We start from the raw sequence: 19754 nt of genomic DNA on the forward strand, positions 1-19754 counted from the left end.
ACGTTGAGAGAGGAAGGGGGCAAGGGCCCCTTGTGACAAGGCAAGGAGGAGAGAGAGAGAGAGAGGAACAAAGATGAGGAGGTTGACAGTGGCTCAGAATCACTCCTACGTATAGCCCAATCCTCCAAGAACTCAAGAGAGTATGACATGGGTTCGGATCCAAGTGCACTGAGAATCCTTGCCGTGCTCCACACACCCTATGATCCTGATAAGCTGAAATGGAATGCCCAAGCGACTATCATCTGAAGATTTGGACAGCCTCCATCTGACTAAACATCAAAGACCAAGGCATCCTCTTGTGCTCCTCGAAGGGCTATGACTTGAAATGGAATGCCTATCCCTCAAAAAGCCCCTATCCAAGTAGAACAATCGGCTGGCCTGTCATTTGTATCCACCTAATCGTCAGGTAAGCCTATCCTTGAGAAAGCCCCCTTCCTTTGTGGAAGGATCAAAGTCTCCCAAGCCATCCTGGCTAAAATGTCTGCGGTGCCATCTAGCCCATTCCACAAAAAATTCCTTATAGGCATCTTGAGCTAAGTAATGCAATCCCTAGAGTTCCACTAGCAAGAGCAAACATACCAAGCCGTGGCCAGCAAAAGTTGGTTAACAACCACCACTCTGGAAGCTAGGTTCAGCTTAGTTGAACTCCAAAAAGGAGTTTCATCTTCATGCTCTCGAACACTAAAGCAGATTGCTTTGAAGAAGAGATACCCATACTGACTTGCCATCCTAGATATCTGACGGTAACACCCCTATAAATCTAGAATCAGCCCCCCAATTTGGAGTGTCCCGTTACTAACCCAAAAACCATTGGTTTTGTCCCAATTGACAAATCCAAGACTGCCTTGAAAGAAATGAGAGTCTGAGGAGTGGCATCCAAAGAAACAGCAGTGTTATCTGCCAACTCACAATCCAAGAGTTCCTCATTATATTTCAGGGGAAGCTTCAGCCCAAATATATTAGCTTGTGATCTAAGAAAAATGCTCATAGCTTCAGCCACAACAAGAGGGCGTCCCCGATGGACTGATCTGGTAGTCTGAAATCTCTCTCTCTCTCTCTCTCTCTCTCTCCCTCTCTCCTGCTACCCCTGCGCTACCCCCTCCGCTCCCCCTCCGCTCCCCCTGCGCTACCCCTTGCTCTCTCCCTACGCTACCCCTACACTACCCCCTACTCTCTCTGCTACCCCCTACTCTCTCTCTCTCCCGCTACCCCCTACTCTCTCTGCTACCCCCTACTCTCTCTGCTACCCCCTCGCTACCCCCTCTGTACCCCCTTGTTACCCCCTCGCTACCCCCTGCGCTACCCCCTGCTCTCTCTGCTACCCCCTCGCTACCCCCTCCGCTACCCCTCCGTACCCCCTCGCTACCTCCTCCGCTACCCCCTCGCTACCCCCTCGCTATCCCCCGCTACCCCCTCGCTACCCCTCTGCTACCCCCTCCGCTACCCCCCCCCCCGCTACCCCCTCTGCTACCCCCGCTACCCCTCCGCTAGCCCCTCGTTACCCCTTGCTCAGCCCCCCCCCCTCTCTCGTTTTAAAAAAATAATAATAATAAATTTATTATAAAAAAAAAGGGTCGGAGCTGCGAGCGGGGGTTCTCCAACAGCTCCGACCTACTGCAATCCCTTCTTTGCCGCTACTGCCTCCCCCATAATGAAGGGAACAGGGGGATGAGGACAGGAGACTAGGCGGGACACCCTTTGGTCCAAATTTGCATACGTGTGGAGATGGTGAAGGGGAACGGTGACAAGGTGAAAACACAAAAGCAACTCAATCTGGAGGACTTCAACAAACGCAGCAACCGGAGCGGTTTGACAGTAGACAGCACCGCGGCCCAGAAGAAAGGGGCCCACCCAAAGCCCATGCCGCTCACCACATCCTCGACCTCTATGGTTACCACCACTATTTCACCACCATCATCCGCCTCATCATCTACGCCATCTCTCTCCTCCCCCTCTCCTGCATCATCATCACAGGTCTCCTCTCCAGTAGCCTCACCACTGGCCCCACCGGCCACGGCTCCATAGTACACCTCTATCTCTCAGTCAGCCACCCTTCATCACCTCGTCCAGCCTCGCTACTCCTACATACCACTCCCCCGCCCAGATCATGCTGTCCCCACCCTCAGTACAACCTCAGCAGCCCACCTTCATTCCAACCCCTCTCGAGATCCAGTTCCCACCTGGACCAGGACATCTTAGGCCCCCACCAGATGCTTGGGACTCCCTATTGGCTGAGATACGCAGCATCCGGCCCCGTCAGGTAGAGCTGACACATTACACCCAGGAGCCAGCCTGACACACCCAGGAGCAGGCCCGCATTATACACGAGCAGGGCACCCTTATCCAGGGACTCAAGCACGACATCACATAGCTTCGAGAGGAGCTCGGGACCTCAGAGCAACGCCTGGAGGGACCGTAGTCACAGAGATGGAGGCACAAATAGCCACGATACAGTCGGCTATAGCAGAGACGACTAGATGGGTGGACGTGGCAAAACGGGAGCCCGCAAAGGCAACCGTTTCAGCCGCCATACAGGAGCAGTAGCAGAGGGCTTTGAAGGCCCTCAACATCCGGATATGGCACCAGCACCACTACGACGCCCATGGAGGAGGCGATCACCTTTGTGACCACTACCATGGGGGTCCCCGACCATGGCATAGAGGGAGCATGGCGTGTTGGGAGAGATCCCAACCGAGAGTAGCTCCTAGTCATTCGCTTCAGAGATTCACATGCTGGACTTGCGACACTCCGACGCCGAGCCGCTCTACGAGAGCATCCCACCCTGTCCATGGACGAGGATTTGACACCACTACAGATGGAGGAGCGACGAGTTCTTCCTGCAGCAGCGGGATGTTGCCCGCAAGGAGGGGAAATGGGCCGTGGTCCGAGATGGTAGGTTGTTGACCGGCACCCGTTGGGCTCCCACCTGTACCCCCTAGGGGGACGGGGCGTATGAGACTCAGGTTTTCGAGACCCTAGATTGCACCATTTGGAACTGTAATGGTACCTTATGGTTAGACCCAAGGAACTTCTCAGAGTCTTATACAGGACGAGACATAGTCTTTTACACGGAGACACACTAGAGCCCAGAGCGTCCACTACCGATAGTCAGTGGCTACACATGGGAGTTAGCCTTCAGGGATGAGACGAGGGATACAGGAGGAGTCCGAGGATCAGGCGGGGTCGCAGTATTGTACAGGTCTTCCCTCGCTGGAGCCATCTCCATTGAGAGGAAGGACGCACACTCCCGATTCATGTGGATCCGGATCGGACTCACAGACACCCGTGACCTTTTCATAGCAATATGCTACTTCCTGCCAGACACATCCCACTTCGCCAAAGTGGCACGAGAGGAGGGTGAGACATCGCCATATGCACCCTTACATCAGGATATCCCAGACATTTCAGCCCGCGGGGAAGTTTTCCTTGTTGGGGACTTCAATGCCAGGACGAGCATGCGCCAGGTACCACTCCTGGACTTCCGAGACGACTCTATCATGCTACCAGACATGGACCTAGACGGAGCAGGTATGACCAGGACCTCATCGGACCAACACAGGCGTGTTACATCATATGGACATGTGCTCCTTGATCTAGGCAGGATGCATGATCTCATCATCTACAACGGGCTTGACCTATGGCCCTCCTCAAGTGGCTGTACTTGCTTCCCACACGGGGGGGGCACTAGTGTAGTAGATTACATCATGGGATCCCCTACCTTCACTTCATGTATCACCAACTTCACCGTAGCACCACTCCCTCCAGGAGCTGATCACACATACCTATTCTTCACTATTGCCACCCCATGCTTAGCCACACCACACACCACATAGGAAGCACGACACCTACCACGACATACACTTTGATCATAGCCTCTCACCGGCCTACTCTAGACGCCTAAACAGACTCCTAACCTACATCGATCACATACCACTCATAGAGGACCGTGCTGCCCTGATTAGTCGCACACTCCACGAGGCTGCCCTCCAAATCTTTCTCCACACCACACGGTCCACTAGACCACCACCTCACCTCCCGAACACACTAGACACGGTACGCAAGTATTGACGTCTCGTACGTCAAAAGAAGCAGGCATTTCTTCGTCGAAACGAGGAGCTACTGCTGCACATCTTGTACAGCAGCAACTCTAAGGATTTTTGGGCGGAGATTCCTTGAGCGTAGGTCTCCATCACCCCTCACCGACACGAGAGTCTGGCACACGTATGCACACCATCTTTATGATGTCCCACACCAGCCCACTCCAGATCTCATACACACACGTCGCCCCACCACTTGCACGTTGTTCACTAGAGGGGGAGTTAAGGACACGACATTGAAACTGCACATGGTCGAGCTAAGGATCACGAGGGGCTATGCACTGAGTTTATCGCATATGGGATCGACACGTTAGCCCCGATCATAGCAAAGCTATTCAATGATGTTGTTTGCCTTGGCTTCCCCTACACCTGGACACTCAACACCATCACCCCCATCCACAAGGCAAGGAATCCCATGGACCCGCATAACTACAGGACTATCATGATTGGACATGTGATGTCCAAGATCTATGCAGCTGTATTGGATGCGTTGGTCAGCCTGTTCGCAGAGATGAGAGGGCTCAGAGCAGAGGGTCAGGCTGGGTTTCAGGTGAGACCATGGGACTATGGATCACATACTCACACTCAGGAGTGTCATTGAGGAGGCCAGATCACGGAAGGAGAGGGTATATTGTTGCTTTGTGGATTTCCGCAAAGCCTTTGACACAGTACCTCGAGCTCGTCTCATCACACGCCTACAGACATTGGGATTTGATCAGGAGAGCATCTGGGCAGTCATGGCACTGTATGAGAGAGTCTCAGGCCGAGTTTGGACAGGCGCAGGTTGGACAGATGAGATCTTGAGTACTATAGGAGTCAAACAGGGTTGTCCCTTATCACCGACCCTATTTGGCCTCTACATCGATGAGCTTGAGATTTTCATGGGGGCGCTCGGAGGGACCGGTTGCTCACTTGCCGGGATCATCATCAGGATTCTTGTTTATGCAGATGACGTGGCACTCTTGTCGTCCACACCCGAGGGGCTCCAGCGACACCTGGATGCATTGCCAGCTTTTTGTTTATCCCATGATTTGGAGGTCAATCTTGGCAAGACCAAGGTCATGATCTTTAACACCTCTCGAGCAAACATGCAACGGAAGCAGTTTACTTTTACTTTTGGTGGGTCATCAGTTGAGATTGTATCCTCATACACTTACTTGGGGGTCATCTTCTCCGGCCCGATCTTCACGATGAGACCAGCGATGCAGGCCAGACTGAGCAGGGGATACGCCTCACTGGCTCGGCTAGAGAGACAATGCTTTCACTCCCACTTCCAAGACCCTTGGACCAAGGCTCTTCTCTTCGACTCCTGTCTCATAGACCCATCGGTCTTCCGAAGACTCTAATAAAATTTCTTTCTTTCTTTCTTTCTCTCCTGATCCCTCTGATAAGCGCATGGCTGTGCCTAATCTATACAAAGAGGAGACCCAACATTTGAGAATCCAAAACGAGGAAGGGTGCCCTCTAGAAAATCCCTATCTACCCAGTCGTAAGCTTTTTCAAAATCCAAGAGTAGAATGGCTAGTTTCTGGCCGCTATGCATAGCCCAATCTGAAGCCTCCCAAAAAAAGAAGATATTATAAAAAATGCTCCTGCCATGGTCTGCGTGTCATGAATGAGATTAAGAAGAAAGGGTTGCAACCATAAACTAATTGCTTTCTCCAGAATTTTGTATAAGGTGCCTAAGAGGGTGATAGGTCCCATTGTGACACCAAATTCTGCAACCCCACTCTGGAATGAGATGGATGAGAACCTCTTTGAATGAGTCAGGCGTAGGATCAGAGTCCCAAATGCCCTGACAAGGCTGAGGTAATGTGATCCATAATCTCATCCCAACAGGCGATAAAGAAGGTTGGTGAAAGCCCATCCAAACGCGGGCACTTGCCCTTATGGAGAGCAAGAAGTGCAGTCCTGAATTCCATATTAATGAAAGGCGCATCTAACGAGATCCTCATATCTGGTTTCACCGATAATGGAATGTGCTGCCAAATGTGAAACCTGGCATCATCTCTGCCCAATGTATCAGGATTTGCTGCAAGAAGGAAGGCATAAAAATCAGTATCTATATGCAAGACGCCATCTGGATCTGTCTGCAATACCCTGCGTAAGTCAATAAGCTGTGTGACACTCTCTCTACTATGTCTTGGACCATGAGTAGAGCAGAAATGCCCACCCATCTGAGTCCAAAAGACTCTAGTGTATGAAAGGCATACTCTGCTCTCTGATCTAGCAATGTGTGATGATGAGCCCTTCCTGTAGCAAGGCGCTCTTGAATCCAAGCATTTGTAGGCCATTTCTGCTCTTCCCTCTGTAGGACTGCCAACTGCTAGCGAAGATGAAACTCTTGTATGAGAATCTTATGCCTTCTAGTACTAGCCATTGAACGGCAGAAGTCACTAATATCAGAAAGGGCTGCTGTCACATGCATAGTCACATGAAAACCCGTTTCGTCCTCTTCGAAACCTCGAAACGCGAAACAGACGAAACGTTTCGAAATAGGACGAAACACTCTGAACGAAACCTTTGTTTCGCCCAAATCAAAATAAACATTTTTGCCCCGTTTTTTCTAGAATCCAAGGTGTTTATGTTTTGAATTTCCTTTTAGTATCTTGACTTTATATTTCTCTTTGTTCACTCTAACTTAAATATAACATATCTTTTTGCACCTATAAGGGTATATATTAAGTATCAATTCGAAACCTATCCGTTTCGTCTGACAACACGAAACGAAATGAAACAAAACCTATCGAAACAGTGAAACGGCAAAACAGACGAAACGTTTCTTGTGACTATGGTCACATGTGAAGGGATGGCACTTCTCCCTGCATATGAGAGACCCAAATCTACAATACTGCCTCAGTGAGATTCTCCTTTTGCATAAAAGGCATCCATGGTAACCAAAATGTGTGACTTGAAAGCAATTTAGCTAGCTTTGCACAATCTTTGGCATCTAGCTTGTGTTCGTGAATAGTAATACATGGATGGAGCTGTGTACGGATAAGTTGCCTACGATGGCAATGTACCAGCAAGGCATTGTGGCAAAAACAAACCCCTCCATTGGGGAAGACCTCTTGCTCTGGAAGAGCGCCAAGTGGGAGAAAATCCATGGGGGAAAGAACTTGTTCACTTGAGGAGGAAGACGCTCTGTCAAAAGGAATACCAATCATTGCCTCACCGAAGGTGGAGGGCACAAAATCCTCCTCAGGAAAGTCCGCTAGATCCACCAGGGCACAAAAAGAGTTCCTGAAAATAAGGCATTTCGTTGGGGTACATAAAATCCACACAGTGGAAACTGGAGAGATGGTATGCACAACCCCTTTCGCTCGGTCCATGAGGGGAGATGTGGACGAAGAATGGGCCTACTCGGAAGAACCATGACCATGAAGATCCGCCGGAGGAATAGTGTCAAGGAGAGGAGTTGCAATCGGGGCAGTGTCCAAAGCAACAAGCAGGGCAACATCTAGAGCAGTTCATCCTGAGCTGAGCAAGGGGTACAATTGCGGTTGCATCTTGAGGAGGATCATGAGAATCACGATGTGCAACCAGAACATGAATTCTCGAAGCACCAATTGGGACTGGGTCCAGGATGAGTGAGGGCCGGTCCTAATCTACAAGTGGTGGATGGGCACGGACACTACTTGAAACCCAATAGGAGAGGCCAAGAGCAATGGGTGGTGCATCCCGTGTCGGATGTGAATGCGGTGCCGGAAGAACACTCTGTCAAGGTCGAGGAGGAGCTGCACCAAAAGGCTTTTTAGCATCTTCTTCTTTATTGGGCAATCCTTAGCAAAATGCCCAAAGGTCCTACATAACTTGCACTGGTCCTGTTTGCCCGCAATCTGGACTCTTTGTTGAAAGAAAGAACCTTCAGGGCACTGGATCATGATATCGTCATCGATGACAACCCTAAGTCTAGGAATCCGATCCGATCTGACGCCTTTGCTACTGAAGAGGGTAAACTAGGGAGGGGGGATCTCTGTAACTACTCTGAAGGTAGCTCCAATCGACGGGAGAAGCTGATGAGTGAAAAGTGAAAAGCCTGGCTATCCTCTTCTACTAGGTCAAAACCCAGCGTGAAATGCTGCAAAAAGATCCTCCTAGAACCCAAGTGCAATGGGCTGGCTTTAAGCACAATGCTCGCAGCCTCTAGAGAATCAAAGACCACCTCGAAGAAACCATGTCCCAACAAACAAACATCTTTAAGCCATGGGACGAGGTCCAAGGGTAAAGCCGCAAGCATCCAATCTCTGGCTTGACGAACATCTTTAAGGCATGGGATGAGGTCCAAGGGTAAAGCTGCAAGCATCCAATCTCTGGCTTGAAGTTTGGAAGGGTGGGATCCATAGATGCAGGTGAAAAGGTGGTGAAGACTGCAATTTTATATCTTTTTGAAGCTGCAGCAACTCGTCTTTTGAAAAGTGCATCTTCTTGTGGCGGGTGGAAGTGGATGGGGATTGGTTGAATGCGCCATTCTTCAATTGAGGGAGAGAGGCTGACTCAAACTGAAAATAAATGGCTCTGTCCGTCTCGAGGGAAAGAGGGGAAGCATGAGGGAGGCTGAAAGAGAGAGAGAGAGGGAAACGGAGAAGATGGAATGAAGAGAAAAGAAGTGGGAGAGGGCTGAGAGGGGCGGAGAGGCAGGGAGGGGGTGCGGGGAGGCAGAAAGGGCAGGCGGGAGGGCTGAGAGGGGGAGCAGGGGGCAGGGAGGGGAGGCGGGGTGGCTGAGAGGGGGGACGGGGGGTAAGGCGAGGAGGTAGGGAGAGGGGGCGCAGGGGCTTAGAGGAGGTGGAAGGCAGGGAGGGGAGGCGGGGGGACAGGAAGAGGGGGTGGGGGGCTGAAAGTGAAGCGGGGGTCTGGGAGGGGAGGTGGGGGGGGCTGAGAGGGAAGGAGGGGGGGCAGGCGGGCTGAGAAGGGAGGGAGGGGGCTGAGGGGGAGACGGGGAGGAGCTGCAGCTCCACCTCAAAATTTTTCTTGTTTTCTTGTGTCTCACATGTGTGATAATTTTCTTGTGTTTTGAAGCTTGGCTGCTATAGAAGATTTGCGGCAATGCTTAGCCAACACAGGACAGCATACAAAGCTTGTGGAGTCGTTTCGCACAGCTCTGCGACATCGGTTGCTCACTGCTGGTGCAGCTACAACGGATATATTACTTCAGTATATCTCGACCATTAAGGCTCTTCGAACTATGGATCACACTGGGGTTTTCCTTGAGGCTGTGGGAGAACCTATCAGGGAGTATTTGAAAGGAAGGAAAGATACAATCCGATGCATTGTCACTATGCTCACAGATGATTCAGGTGCTGGTGGTACTTCTTGTCTTGGAGGGGTGGGAGAAAGTCTTTTGGAAGAGCTTAGCAGGGGTTCATCTGTTCTGGATAATGTGGACAGTGAAGATGAGGGGATTGTAGATGATGAAGAGGCCTGGGCTGCTGCTGAACGGTAACTTTCTACCTGGTTGGAAAAAAAGTTGTCCTACTTTCTTCACAGGGCTCCTTTTATCACTCTATGTTGCCTTGTTGCAGTTGGGAGCCTGATCCAGTGGAGGCAGATCCGTCCCGAACAAGTAAGAGCAGAAGGTCAATGGATATTATTGGTATGTTGGTTGGTATTTATGGATCAAAGGAGTTATTTGTAAATGAGTATCGCATAATGTTGGCGGAAAAGCTGCTGAACAAGTCAGATTATGACATTGATCGCGAGATTCGCACATTGGAATTGCTGAAGGTACTTCATATCTTTTTTTTACGAGTGATCCAGAATGCTTGTTCTTGTTTAGCTTTCAGTCATGCCATTTTTGTCGCTTTCTATGTGATTTCAATATATGTGTAAATTCAGCTGCGCTTTGGAGAAAGCAGCATGCACAGCTGTGAGATTATGCTGAAAGACATTGCGGACTCAAAGCGGATCAACTCCAATATAAAAGCTTCAGTCTCAAATACTTCTCTACAATCTCCTGTTCCCAGGGTGCAAGCACCGACTCCATCTGGTGGGTCAGTGGCTTCAATTGCACCAACAATGCCTTTATCAAGAGGTAGTGATTCTGGTTCAAGGCTCGCAGCTTTCTATGCACGTGCCAGAGGGGTATTTTCGCAGACAGAACAGACAACTGGTAGCTCTGTCAATCTGACAGATGAGAAGAGGGACAAGGATTTATGCTTGGATATTCTCGATGCCACAATTATTTCATCACTTTTCTGGCCTCCATTTCAGGTGTTAATGCTAGCCAGATACATTTTTTGTCAGCTGGAGACCCTAAAATTCTCAGCTGGAAAAGCTAAGCAGGATGCTAGTTTCTTTTGCTTTTCACCTTGAGTAGCTTCATCTGCATAGGAATTCTCACTGACAAATTGACTGCAGGCTGAGACTATCAAGATACCTGATGCAGTAGATCATCTTCTTGAAGATTATGCACAGAGGTACCATGCATTAAAGGCACCCCGCAAGCTTCAATGGAAAAAACATCTTGGAATTGTCAAGGTTACTGAAACATATCTTAATCGTTCCTAGAACACATATTTTGAATCTTTGTTTGGATCAAAGTTTTCTGCTGCAAGCTTCAATGGAAAAAACGACTTGGAATTGTCAAGCTTACTGAAGCCTATCTGCTGGTTTCTAGAGCATAAATCTTGAATCTTCATTTGGATCAAAGTTTTCCATTTTTTCACGAAGTTCAAGTTTGTGCAGTTGGAGTTGCAATTTGAAGATCATGCTGCTCAGTTCATGGTTTCACCCATGCATGCATCTATCATCATGCGATTTGAAGGATGTTCAAGGTTGGCTCTTGGTCATCACTCTTGCACATTAGTAGATGGTTTCCATCAAGCAGGAAACGAGGAATCAGAATCTGTGTACTTATATTTGTGGGTATTGGGTTGAAATCTGATGCATATCTAAAAATCTGACCTTTACTCACTTAAGGCCATCAACAACTTGAATACAGATGCGATCCTATGCATTAAACTTTTATGCTTTGCCTTTTTTTATCGCATCAGAAATTTGAGGCTATTTTGGGAATGAACTTGGCTGTTTCAGTAATGTAGAACTGTTGTGTTTATGTACCTGGAATTCAGTTGGGCAGCTACAGACCTTGCTGCTGCTTTGGGAGTGCCTGTAGCAACTTTGCGCCGACGAATAATGCTGTGGGTTAACCAAGTTAAGGGTCATGCCTATCACACATCCGTAATAATGTCTGATTTGGTGATTGTTGTTTCCTGATCTGCGCATACTCTGTCTGGATAGGTGAAATGATGGAATTGGAGTGTGTTACTGTTATGATGTCTGGTGTTCGTGTCCAGCCATAGCGTATCATTATTGATTGGAGTATGTATGATTAAATTTATTGATGTTGCCTTTGGTATTGGTTTTTATCTTGTTTAGGGTGTGCTTCTGGAGTCTTCTGGTGACAAACCAGGGGAATCTTACTACACCATAGTTGAGAACATGGGTGATGTGGGAAGTCGCAGTGGTGCCCCTACTCTAGGGGCCACTGATTCCGCTGTACCACTTCTTGGAGAGGAGGAGGGGGAGAGTGCAGTGGCTTCAATGGAAGATCAATTGCAACAGGAGATGAATGTTTATGAGGTTCTATACTCTTCTACTCAAATGTTGTTTGTTGACATACAGTTCTTGGCACGGACCCTTAAGATAATAAGCATGGTGTAAGTTCAGGGCATCGATCATATCCATGTACAATTGTCCCCATCTTCCATCTACCATTGTATCTCTAGAGAATAGAGAGTTAGCCATGGCTCCAAACTTTTTTTTGAACTCACTTATCTGAGATGCTTTAGGATCCGTGTAGGCTCTTTCTGCTTATTAATGATGATTGGTATTATCATATGAAGTGGGAAAATTTAATTTTTGCATCCTTGAGTAGTGCATCTATCAAACCATTTGGGTTTTCAGTACATTTTGCTAGCACAATGGTTTTAAATGTTTTTGAACCAAGTTGTAGCACTGGTACTTCCTTTGTTTCCAATTCTTTGTGGTGCTTTGCCAAGTATTTTTCCTGGATCTTTTACCAGTAAGCAGGTTAAAGCTGCCAAATGCTCACCATTTTACTGGCTGTATCGCGATGAGATTGGAAGGACTGCAGTTGATTAACTTGTGGTAGAATTTTTATCATGGATGATGCTGGCGTTTGGCTCCTGATGAGTAATATTCAGCATGTACATGCATCCATATATATATATGTCTCCATTGGTCATCTCCCCCTACACAAATACTCCCTGGATGCACTCTTCGTACGTGTGACACAGCTGGTCATCCCTCGGATTACCTGAGACAGCTATCATTGGTGTACACTCAGCAGACATAGTATTCCTATTATAGCCACATGTCACCAAAAGGTCATTATACAAAGAGCATGGTATTTACCTTAGCGAGGATGGTATTCATTCAGGGACCAGGGTACCTATAGATATACCTCTCTGACACATTGCGGATAGGGTCAGCTCCAAACATTACCCCAGTGATTCTAGATGATGTTTAGACAAGAGGTTCGTTACCCTTCACAGGAATCCATTACGTGCTTGGTGGAGCATTTGATGGGCCTGGGTTCCCTTAAGGAGACGATGAAGGTTGTGTAAAGTGGTGGATTTTGGTCTCGTCCCTGTTTATTGTAGCGAGAGAGTGGTTTGCAAGTGGGGCATTCTCCATCATGATCACATCGCAAGTCATTCAAAGCTTGTCGGGTTAGGTCAAAGTCTATGTGTATTTTGTAGCAACACACATTCATGTCCTTGTGTCTCTTGACATACCAGGCTTGCAATGCTCAAAGCTCTTCTACCCAGCTCTTGCATTAGAGTTCTCAGCCGTTAGGTAGAGACCTATCTACTCATCCAATAAAATGTAAAAAAGTACATTGTAGACCCATTAAGAACATTCATTGTGTTTGCAATATCCTTGTTTGAATATGGTAAAGCTTAAGGAAAATGAACATTCCAGCACACTAAGAACATTAGTTCACTATAAGAGAACCCCAATTCATGCAAAGTATATTCAACAACCTTGCTAGCTTATTGTTTTGACCATTGGGCTGGTCCCTAAATCAACAGGTTGGCTAGATAGGGCCAACAAGCTTCTTGTTCCAACCATTGGGCTGGCTTCTCATTTGAGGTCAATGATAAGTGGTACTGAGAAGCTAGTAAGGCATGCTCATACCAAGTTTAGTTGCATAGGGTATAACATAACGTTTCTTGAGTAGAAGTCTGTGAATATGCTTGTGTGGCACACTGATCTGATCTTGGTTATATAGAATACCACTTACAAGGAATAAGCAGAGAATATGCGGGAATATGAACTTTAAAGGCAGTGCTGAAATCTTACTCATGAGCATATTGTGCTTCAAAGGAATGTGGGCTATCCTTTATGGTTCTACTCAGGGGGATTAGTGCATTGGAAATCCATGGCATTGCTCTTCAATGGAAATCCATGGCATTACTCAGGGGGATTAGTGCGTTGATAATCCATGGCATTGCTCTTCATTGGCCTTGTGGCAAATAGATGTCAAATGTATATTCTTCAATGAAGACTTTGATGGGAGGTAAACATGGAGCAAGCACCTGATTTGTGTAGAAGAGGTAAGGGGCAAGAGTTATGCAAGATTTAGAAGCCTCTTTATGGACTTAAACAAGTACCCAGGTCATCGTATGATATTCTCATTACTGGCAGTGGGCTCAAAGTGGATGATCTTATCACTATAGGCGATGATGTTGGCTCTCATAGGGCAACTCAAAGCAGCTTAATGCAAGGACTTTAGGATTTAGGACAGCTGAATTATTTCTTGGCATAGAAGTATGGAAATTAGCCTGGCAAAATAAGATAATTGCTTGCTGGAAATTTTCATGCAATACTACAAATTGATTTCGACTCCCATGGAGATAGGTCTAAATTTGTGTTGATGGTAATCAACTAAATGCAACTAGTGGGGCAGCTTCCTCTGTCGTATGACGAGTAGGCCTAACATTCAATGCAATCAGTTGTGTCAGCCAGTATAAGACACATCCCTAAGTGGGCTACGGGAAAGTAGCAAAAGGAATCCTTATGTATCTCAAAGCTACTCTGGAATTTGGGATTTTTATGGGCAGTCCAAAATTGTCAAGTTGCAATGGTTCTGCAAAAGGTGATTGAGGACAGAAGTGCACAATCAGCTGCACCTTTTCTCTGAGAGGTTTTCTCAGATGAGCAAAAAGTATAATATCATTGCGCTTTCTTCCATTGATGCTGTTTATATGTGGCGGCAAATGCATAATTATGTGAAACCATTCAGTATTGGAGATTGCTCGGTGATCTTGGCATAGCAGAGGAGGGTTCAGTTTCATTGGTTGTGATCACCAGCCATGTAGTGCGTGGCCAAGAATACTGTGGACACTTCCAGGACTGGACACATTGATATCAGGTATGATGAAATTTATAAAAAAGTATAAAATGAGGTGGTTTGGATGTCTACCAAGGACAATCCGGCATACTTTCCTTTACCAAAGGATATTTTCAAAATCTCCTTGGTACACAAGATTCTAAAAGGGTGATTGATGTTGCATATGATGCAGCCTTTGAGAACTAAGTCAGATTCATTACAAACATTTGCATTGTGGGGGGAGTTGTTGGGATAATGCCCACAATGGGTTTGGTAACACCCTCATGGGTTGTAAAACTGAGTCTCGGCTTGTATGACCAATGTTTGGTCCTTGCTTATTTGTAGTGTTTAGATCTCCAATCTTTAAGCCAAGGTATAAGGACTTAATCTTAGTCTAGGATCCACCTTAAAACCCACAATTCTTGTGTTTGTCCGTGTGTGTGCAACTTATTTGAGCTTTCTCCAACTTTCTGTCTTCTGTTGCTCTCACAAGCTTCACTACTGGCCATCCTTGTAAGGAGATTTTTTGTGTGATCCATTTTTCTTTCCTACAAGCACCACATAGCATTAAAGGCTCTACATAATAGAGTTAAAATGCGGAATTAATCCTATTATGTAATAACTTTAGAATTTTATGAAAGTAGGTTTTCTTTCCTACAAGCGCCATATAGCATTAAAGGTTCTATGTAACATAATTAAAATGTTGAATTAATCCTATGATGTGTGACAACTTTAAAGTATCTGAAATTGGTTTTTGAAAGATTATTTTGCTCTGTAATTTATCTCCATTTTTTAATTTGTGTTTTTTATATGTTATTTATTAATTCTTTTATGTTTGCTTGTGTATGCAGTCTTATGTGTTAGGCATGCTCACCAACTTTGACTCATTGCCACTCGATCGGATACATAACATGCTTAAGGTACTGTCTCTCTCTCTCTCTCTCTCTCTCTGTGGAGCAGCCAGCCAAAAGCTAGGAAGCTACTTAAAAGAAGTTTTGGAATATTGCAACAAGGTACTAGGGCTAGCACACAAGCTAGTGCCACAAGTGCTCACTACATAGCAAGTTTGTAATGTTTTCTTTCTTTCATCGGATGTAAGGGATCACTATTAGTTAATAGTGATAGCTAGCCCCATAGATCTTGAAGGGTCTCATGTGAACTTTAATAGAGTCATATCATATTATCTCTCTCTCTCTCTCTCTCTCTCTCTCGCAGCCCCTCCTCGCAGCTCCCCTCTCCCCCTCGCAGCCCCTCCTCGCAGCCCCTTCTCCCCCTCGCAGCCCCCCTCTCCCCCTCGCAGCCCCTCGCAGCTCACCCCTCCCCCCCCTCTCCCCCTCGCAGCCCCTCCTCGCAGCTCCCCTCTCCCCCTCGCAGCCCCCCTCTCCCCCTCGCAGCCCCTCGCAGCTCACCCCTCCCCCCCCGCAGCCCCCCCTAGCAGCTCACCCCTCCCCCCCTCGCAGCCCCTCACCCCCCCCTCGTAGCTCACCCCTCCCCCCTCGCAGCCCCCCCTCGTAGCCCCCCCCCCCCCTCGCAGCTCCCCCCCCTCGCAGCTCCTCGCCCCCCCCTCACAGCTCCTCCCCCCCCCCCTCGCAGCTCCCACCTCTCCCCTCGCACCATCGCAGCCCCCCCCCCCCCTCGCAGCCCCTCCCCCCCCCTCGCAGCTCCCCCCCCCCCCCTTCCCCCCCCGCAGCTCCCCCCTACCCCCCTCCCAGCCCCTCGCCCCTCGCAGCTCCTCCCCCTCGCAGCGGCTCACCCCGCTCAGACCCTCCCCCTCGCAGCTCAGCCGCTCAGGCCCCCCACCCCGCTCACCCGCTCATCGCGCATTGGCAGCGCTCGCCATCTCCCGCTTTTCAATGCCGCCGGTTTCCCGTTTCCCGTAATTAAACATGGCCGACATCGTCGAGCATGTTACAGAAGGAGCAACAGTAGCAACATCAATGGCCTCCACGACCGACATGCTGCACTATAGTAGAAGAGGACTTGCATCCTCTTCAAAGGACAGAGCAGTACCCGCACTTGCCGCACTCCCAGTTGCAGGTACACCGGTTTCAGCTCCACTATCTCATCTTCCGCCCAGCGCAGTGCCCGCACTTGCCGCACTCCCAGTCACAGGTACACCGGTTTCAGCCCCATTATCTCATCTTCCACCCATAGCCACCTTGTACCCGCAGTTTTTTTCACCCCTCCCCTCTCAGGTCCCTTCTTCTCCTACCCCTTCTCCAACTTTAGCCTTCCCCTCCTCTCCATCCTCGGTACCCGCTTTCTCTCCCCCTCTCCGGCCTTCTCCCTCATCCCCGCTACCCACCTTACCGGTTTCCCCCCTTTCTCCTTCTCTTTCTCCTTCCATGCCTTGCACTGTTTGTCCTTGCCAGCACATCCTACCAGAGCTTCAGCACTTTCAGACCCACCTCCGAGCTGCCCTTCAGATGCTTCACAGGAAGGACGAGACCATTGCTCTACTTACAGCTCAGGTTGCATCTCTTACTGATCGAGTGACACAGCAGGATCGGGAGATCTTGTCTATTAGAACAGATCTTCAGGTCTTACAGGCGACTCATAGGACTCTTGCTGGAGAGATTCATGGACACACAGAGCGAGTGCAACAGATCGAGACTCGCGTTCAGCACATAGACACATCTCCCACTACAGCAGTAGCAGCGGTTGAGGAGCGTTTGACCTCCCTTCAGACAGAGGTCCAGAGAGCCACAGAGTGGGTGGATGTCGTCCGCCGTCAGCCATCACAGCCTCAGAGATCGACTGTATCAGCTACATTGGCCGAGTCACAGCAGAGGGCCACAAAGGCCCTCAACATTCGCATTCGTGGTATCTTGCCCTCGGAGACAGAGTCCACGATGACACAGGCTGTGACCTTTGTCTCTCAGACATTGGGAGTACAGGATCATGGCATAGTAGGAGCATATAGAGTCGGGAGAGATCGTACTAGAGAGCAGCCCCTCATTATCAGATTCAGAGATGCCCAGGCACGTCTAGCTGCCCTCAGGAGGAGAGGGACACTCAGAGACCACCCACAGATTTCCATGGACGAGGATCTGACTCAGATACAGGTTGAGGAGCGCAAGGCGCTCATGCCTCAGAGAGACGCAGCCCGAGCTCAGGGCAAGTGGGCAGTGATCAGGGATGGCAGACTCATCACAGGCACCTTGAGGCGTGCTCCCACAGTGCCTAGGGATGACAGACCAGCAGATATGGCCCCACCTCCACCTCCTGCTCCGACCGCCTGACGGGACAGGGCTCATGGGACACACCACCTGTCAGATAGTCTACGCATCGCTGTATGGAACTGCAATGGTTCTTTTACAGCACAGCCAGGCAATCTACGGGGGGCATTCTTTGGGAGAGATATCATCTTTTTCACAGAGACACACGAGAGTCCAGAGAGACCTTTGCCACGAGTGACAGGATATACATGGAGATCTGCCTTCAGACAGCACACTCGAACATTTGGAGTGAGAGGATCTGGAGGAGTGGCCATTTTGTACAGAGAGCATCTCGATCGGATCATCACAGTGGAGAGAGCGGATTCACATGCCCGATTCTTGTGGGTACGCATCCACCGCAGAGCCCCTCAGCGAGATCTCTTTATTGCAGTTTGCTACTTCCCCCCGGCGCAGTCGTTTTATTCTTCCACTGGACCAGGCCAGTCCATATTTGAGGATCTCTCAACGGACATTGCAGATTTTTCACATCGCGGAGAAGTCATCCTCTTAGGAGACTTCAATGCGAGGACCTCAAACAGACAGGCCCTCACTTATGACTTCATGGAGGATCCGGTCATACTTCCGGCATCTCACAATGATAGCCTCTGTCGGACTTCATCAGACTGCACAGTACAGCCCACAGATCAGGGACGTCAGTTACTAGAGCTCCTCACCTCGCACAGTATGGTCATTTATAACGGCTTGTCCAGGTGGCCACAGTCTTCCATGCCTACATTCTCTTCTGCTTCTGGGCGTGGCACTAGCGTGATCGACTACATCATAGGTCCCCCGACTCTAGTCCCTTCCATCCATAGCCTTACTGTTAGCCCCTTCATGCCCTCTGCCGACCATGCACTCATCCACTTTACTTTGACTCATGTCTCCCATGACCCACCCCCCCCTCGTCATCACGACCGCCAATCCTATTATGAGGTTCATTTCGACCACGAGTTCGATGATGTATATAGCCAGAACCTCAGCCGCCTACTCCGTCCTCATCTATTAGATGCTCTACCATCCACGCAGGACCGGTGGGAACTTGTACATTCTTCACTCGTTTCTGCCGCCCACATGTCCTTCCCTGCCACGTGTCATTCGTCTAGTCCCCCACCGGTTGGTCTTGTTCCTTGCAACGGTTGGTATGACGAGGAGTGTAAGGAACTCTGCAGGAAACTTCACCTTGAGACCAAGGAGAAGTCTCCCCTCCTTACCGAAACCAAGAGAGACTACAAGTGGTTGGTTAGGCGCAAGAAACGCCGATTTCTAGCCCAGAATGAGGAGGAGCTGAGAAGCTTGCTTTTCAGCTGTGACTCCAAGGAATTCTGGAGAAAATTCCTCCGCTCGAAGTCTCAGAGCCCCCTTACAGATCCACGTGTCTGGTCTGCATATACTTCAGCTCTATACGATGTTCCAGATCAGCCAGCCATCGATTTATCCCATTCCCCTAGGCCAGCTTCATCTAGTCTTTTCACACCAGAGAGTGTCCGTGCAGCAGTCCACCGATTGAAGAACGGGAGAGCTAAGGATGCAGGCCCAAAATATTATTGCAGGATTGCCTAAGTTCAAGGTTGTAGAAATGCATAAGGTATGATGGATTGCAAGCGGAGTATGTAATCCATGGGATTGATGCCTTAGATTTTGTTCTTTCCCGTCTCTTCAATGAGTCTGTTTGTACAGGCCTACCACAGTCCTGGCTAGGCAATACCATAGTATCTATCCACAAGTCGGGGGACCCTATGGAGCCGTTGAATTACAGGACCATCATGATCGGCCACGTTATGGCCAAGATCTTTGCATCAGTTTTGGAAAGCCGTATAAATGACCATGCCGAGACGACAGGACTCAGAGCCAGAGGGCAGGCTGGATTTCGTAGGGATCATTCGACACTTGACCACATCCTCACACTTAGGGCACTGGTGGAGGAGGCGAAGTCACGAAGGCAACGGCTTTATTGTTGCTTCGTGGACTTCAGGAAGGCATTTGACACAGTTCCGCGATTCAGATTGTTTCAGAGGATTCGCCAGATGGGCTTTAGTGGAGAGATACAGTGGGCTATCATGGCTTTGTATGAGAGGGTCACTG

The 19754-nt window shown here is 48.8% G+C and overlaps 1 protein-coding gene across 1 annotated transcript in view; it reads left to right on the forward strand.

Moving 5' to 3' along the window:
- The window catches only part of APC2 (anaphase-promoting complex/cyclosome 2), a 121754-nt gene that overhangs the window by 59477 nt on the left and 42523 nt on the right, over positions 1–19754 (forward strand). Inside the window, exons 7-14 of the mRNA XM_087400926.1 lie at positions 9117–9536; positions 9620–9821; positions 9933–10307; positions 10455–10574; positions 10782–10870; positions 11168–11249; positions 11475–11678; positions 15306–15374. Of these exons, the coding sequence (XP_087257052.1) occupies positions 9117–9536; positions 9620–9821; positions 9933–10307; positions 10455–10574; positions 10782–10870; positions 11168–11249; positions 11475–11678; positions 15306–15374 (1561 nt within the window). The remainder of the gene's footprint in view (positions 1–9116; positions 9537–9619; positions 9822–9932; positions 10308–10454; positions 10575–10781; positions 10871–11167; positions 11250–11474; positions 11679–15305; positions 15375–19754) is intronic.

This window comes from Dipteris shenzhenensis, chromosome 29 (assembly GCF_047967505.1).
Source record: "Dipteris shenzhenensis isolate YYH24624 ecotype China chromosome 29, Dip_SZ_1.0, whole genome shotgun sequence".
In the NCBI taxonomy this organism is placed as follows: Eukaryota; Viridiplantae; Streptophyta; class Polypodiopsida; order Gleicheniales; family Dipteridaceae; genus Dipteris; species Dipteris shenzhenensis.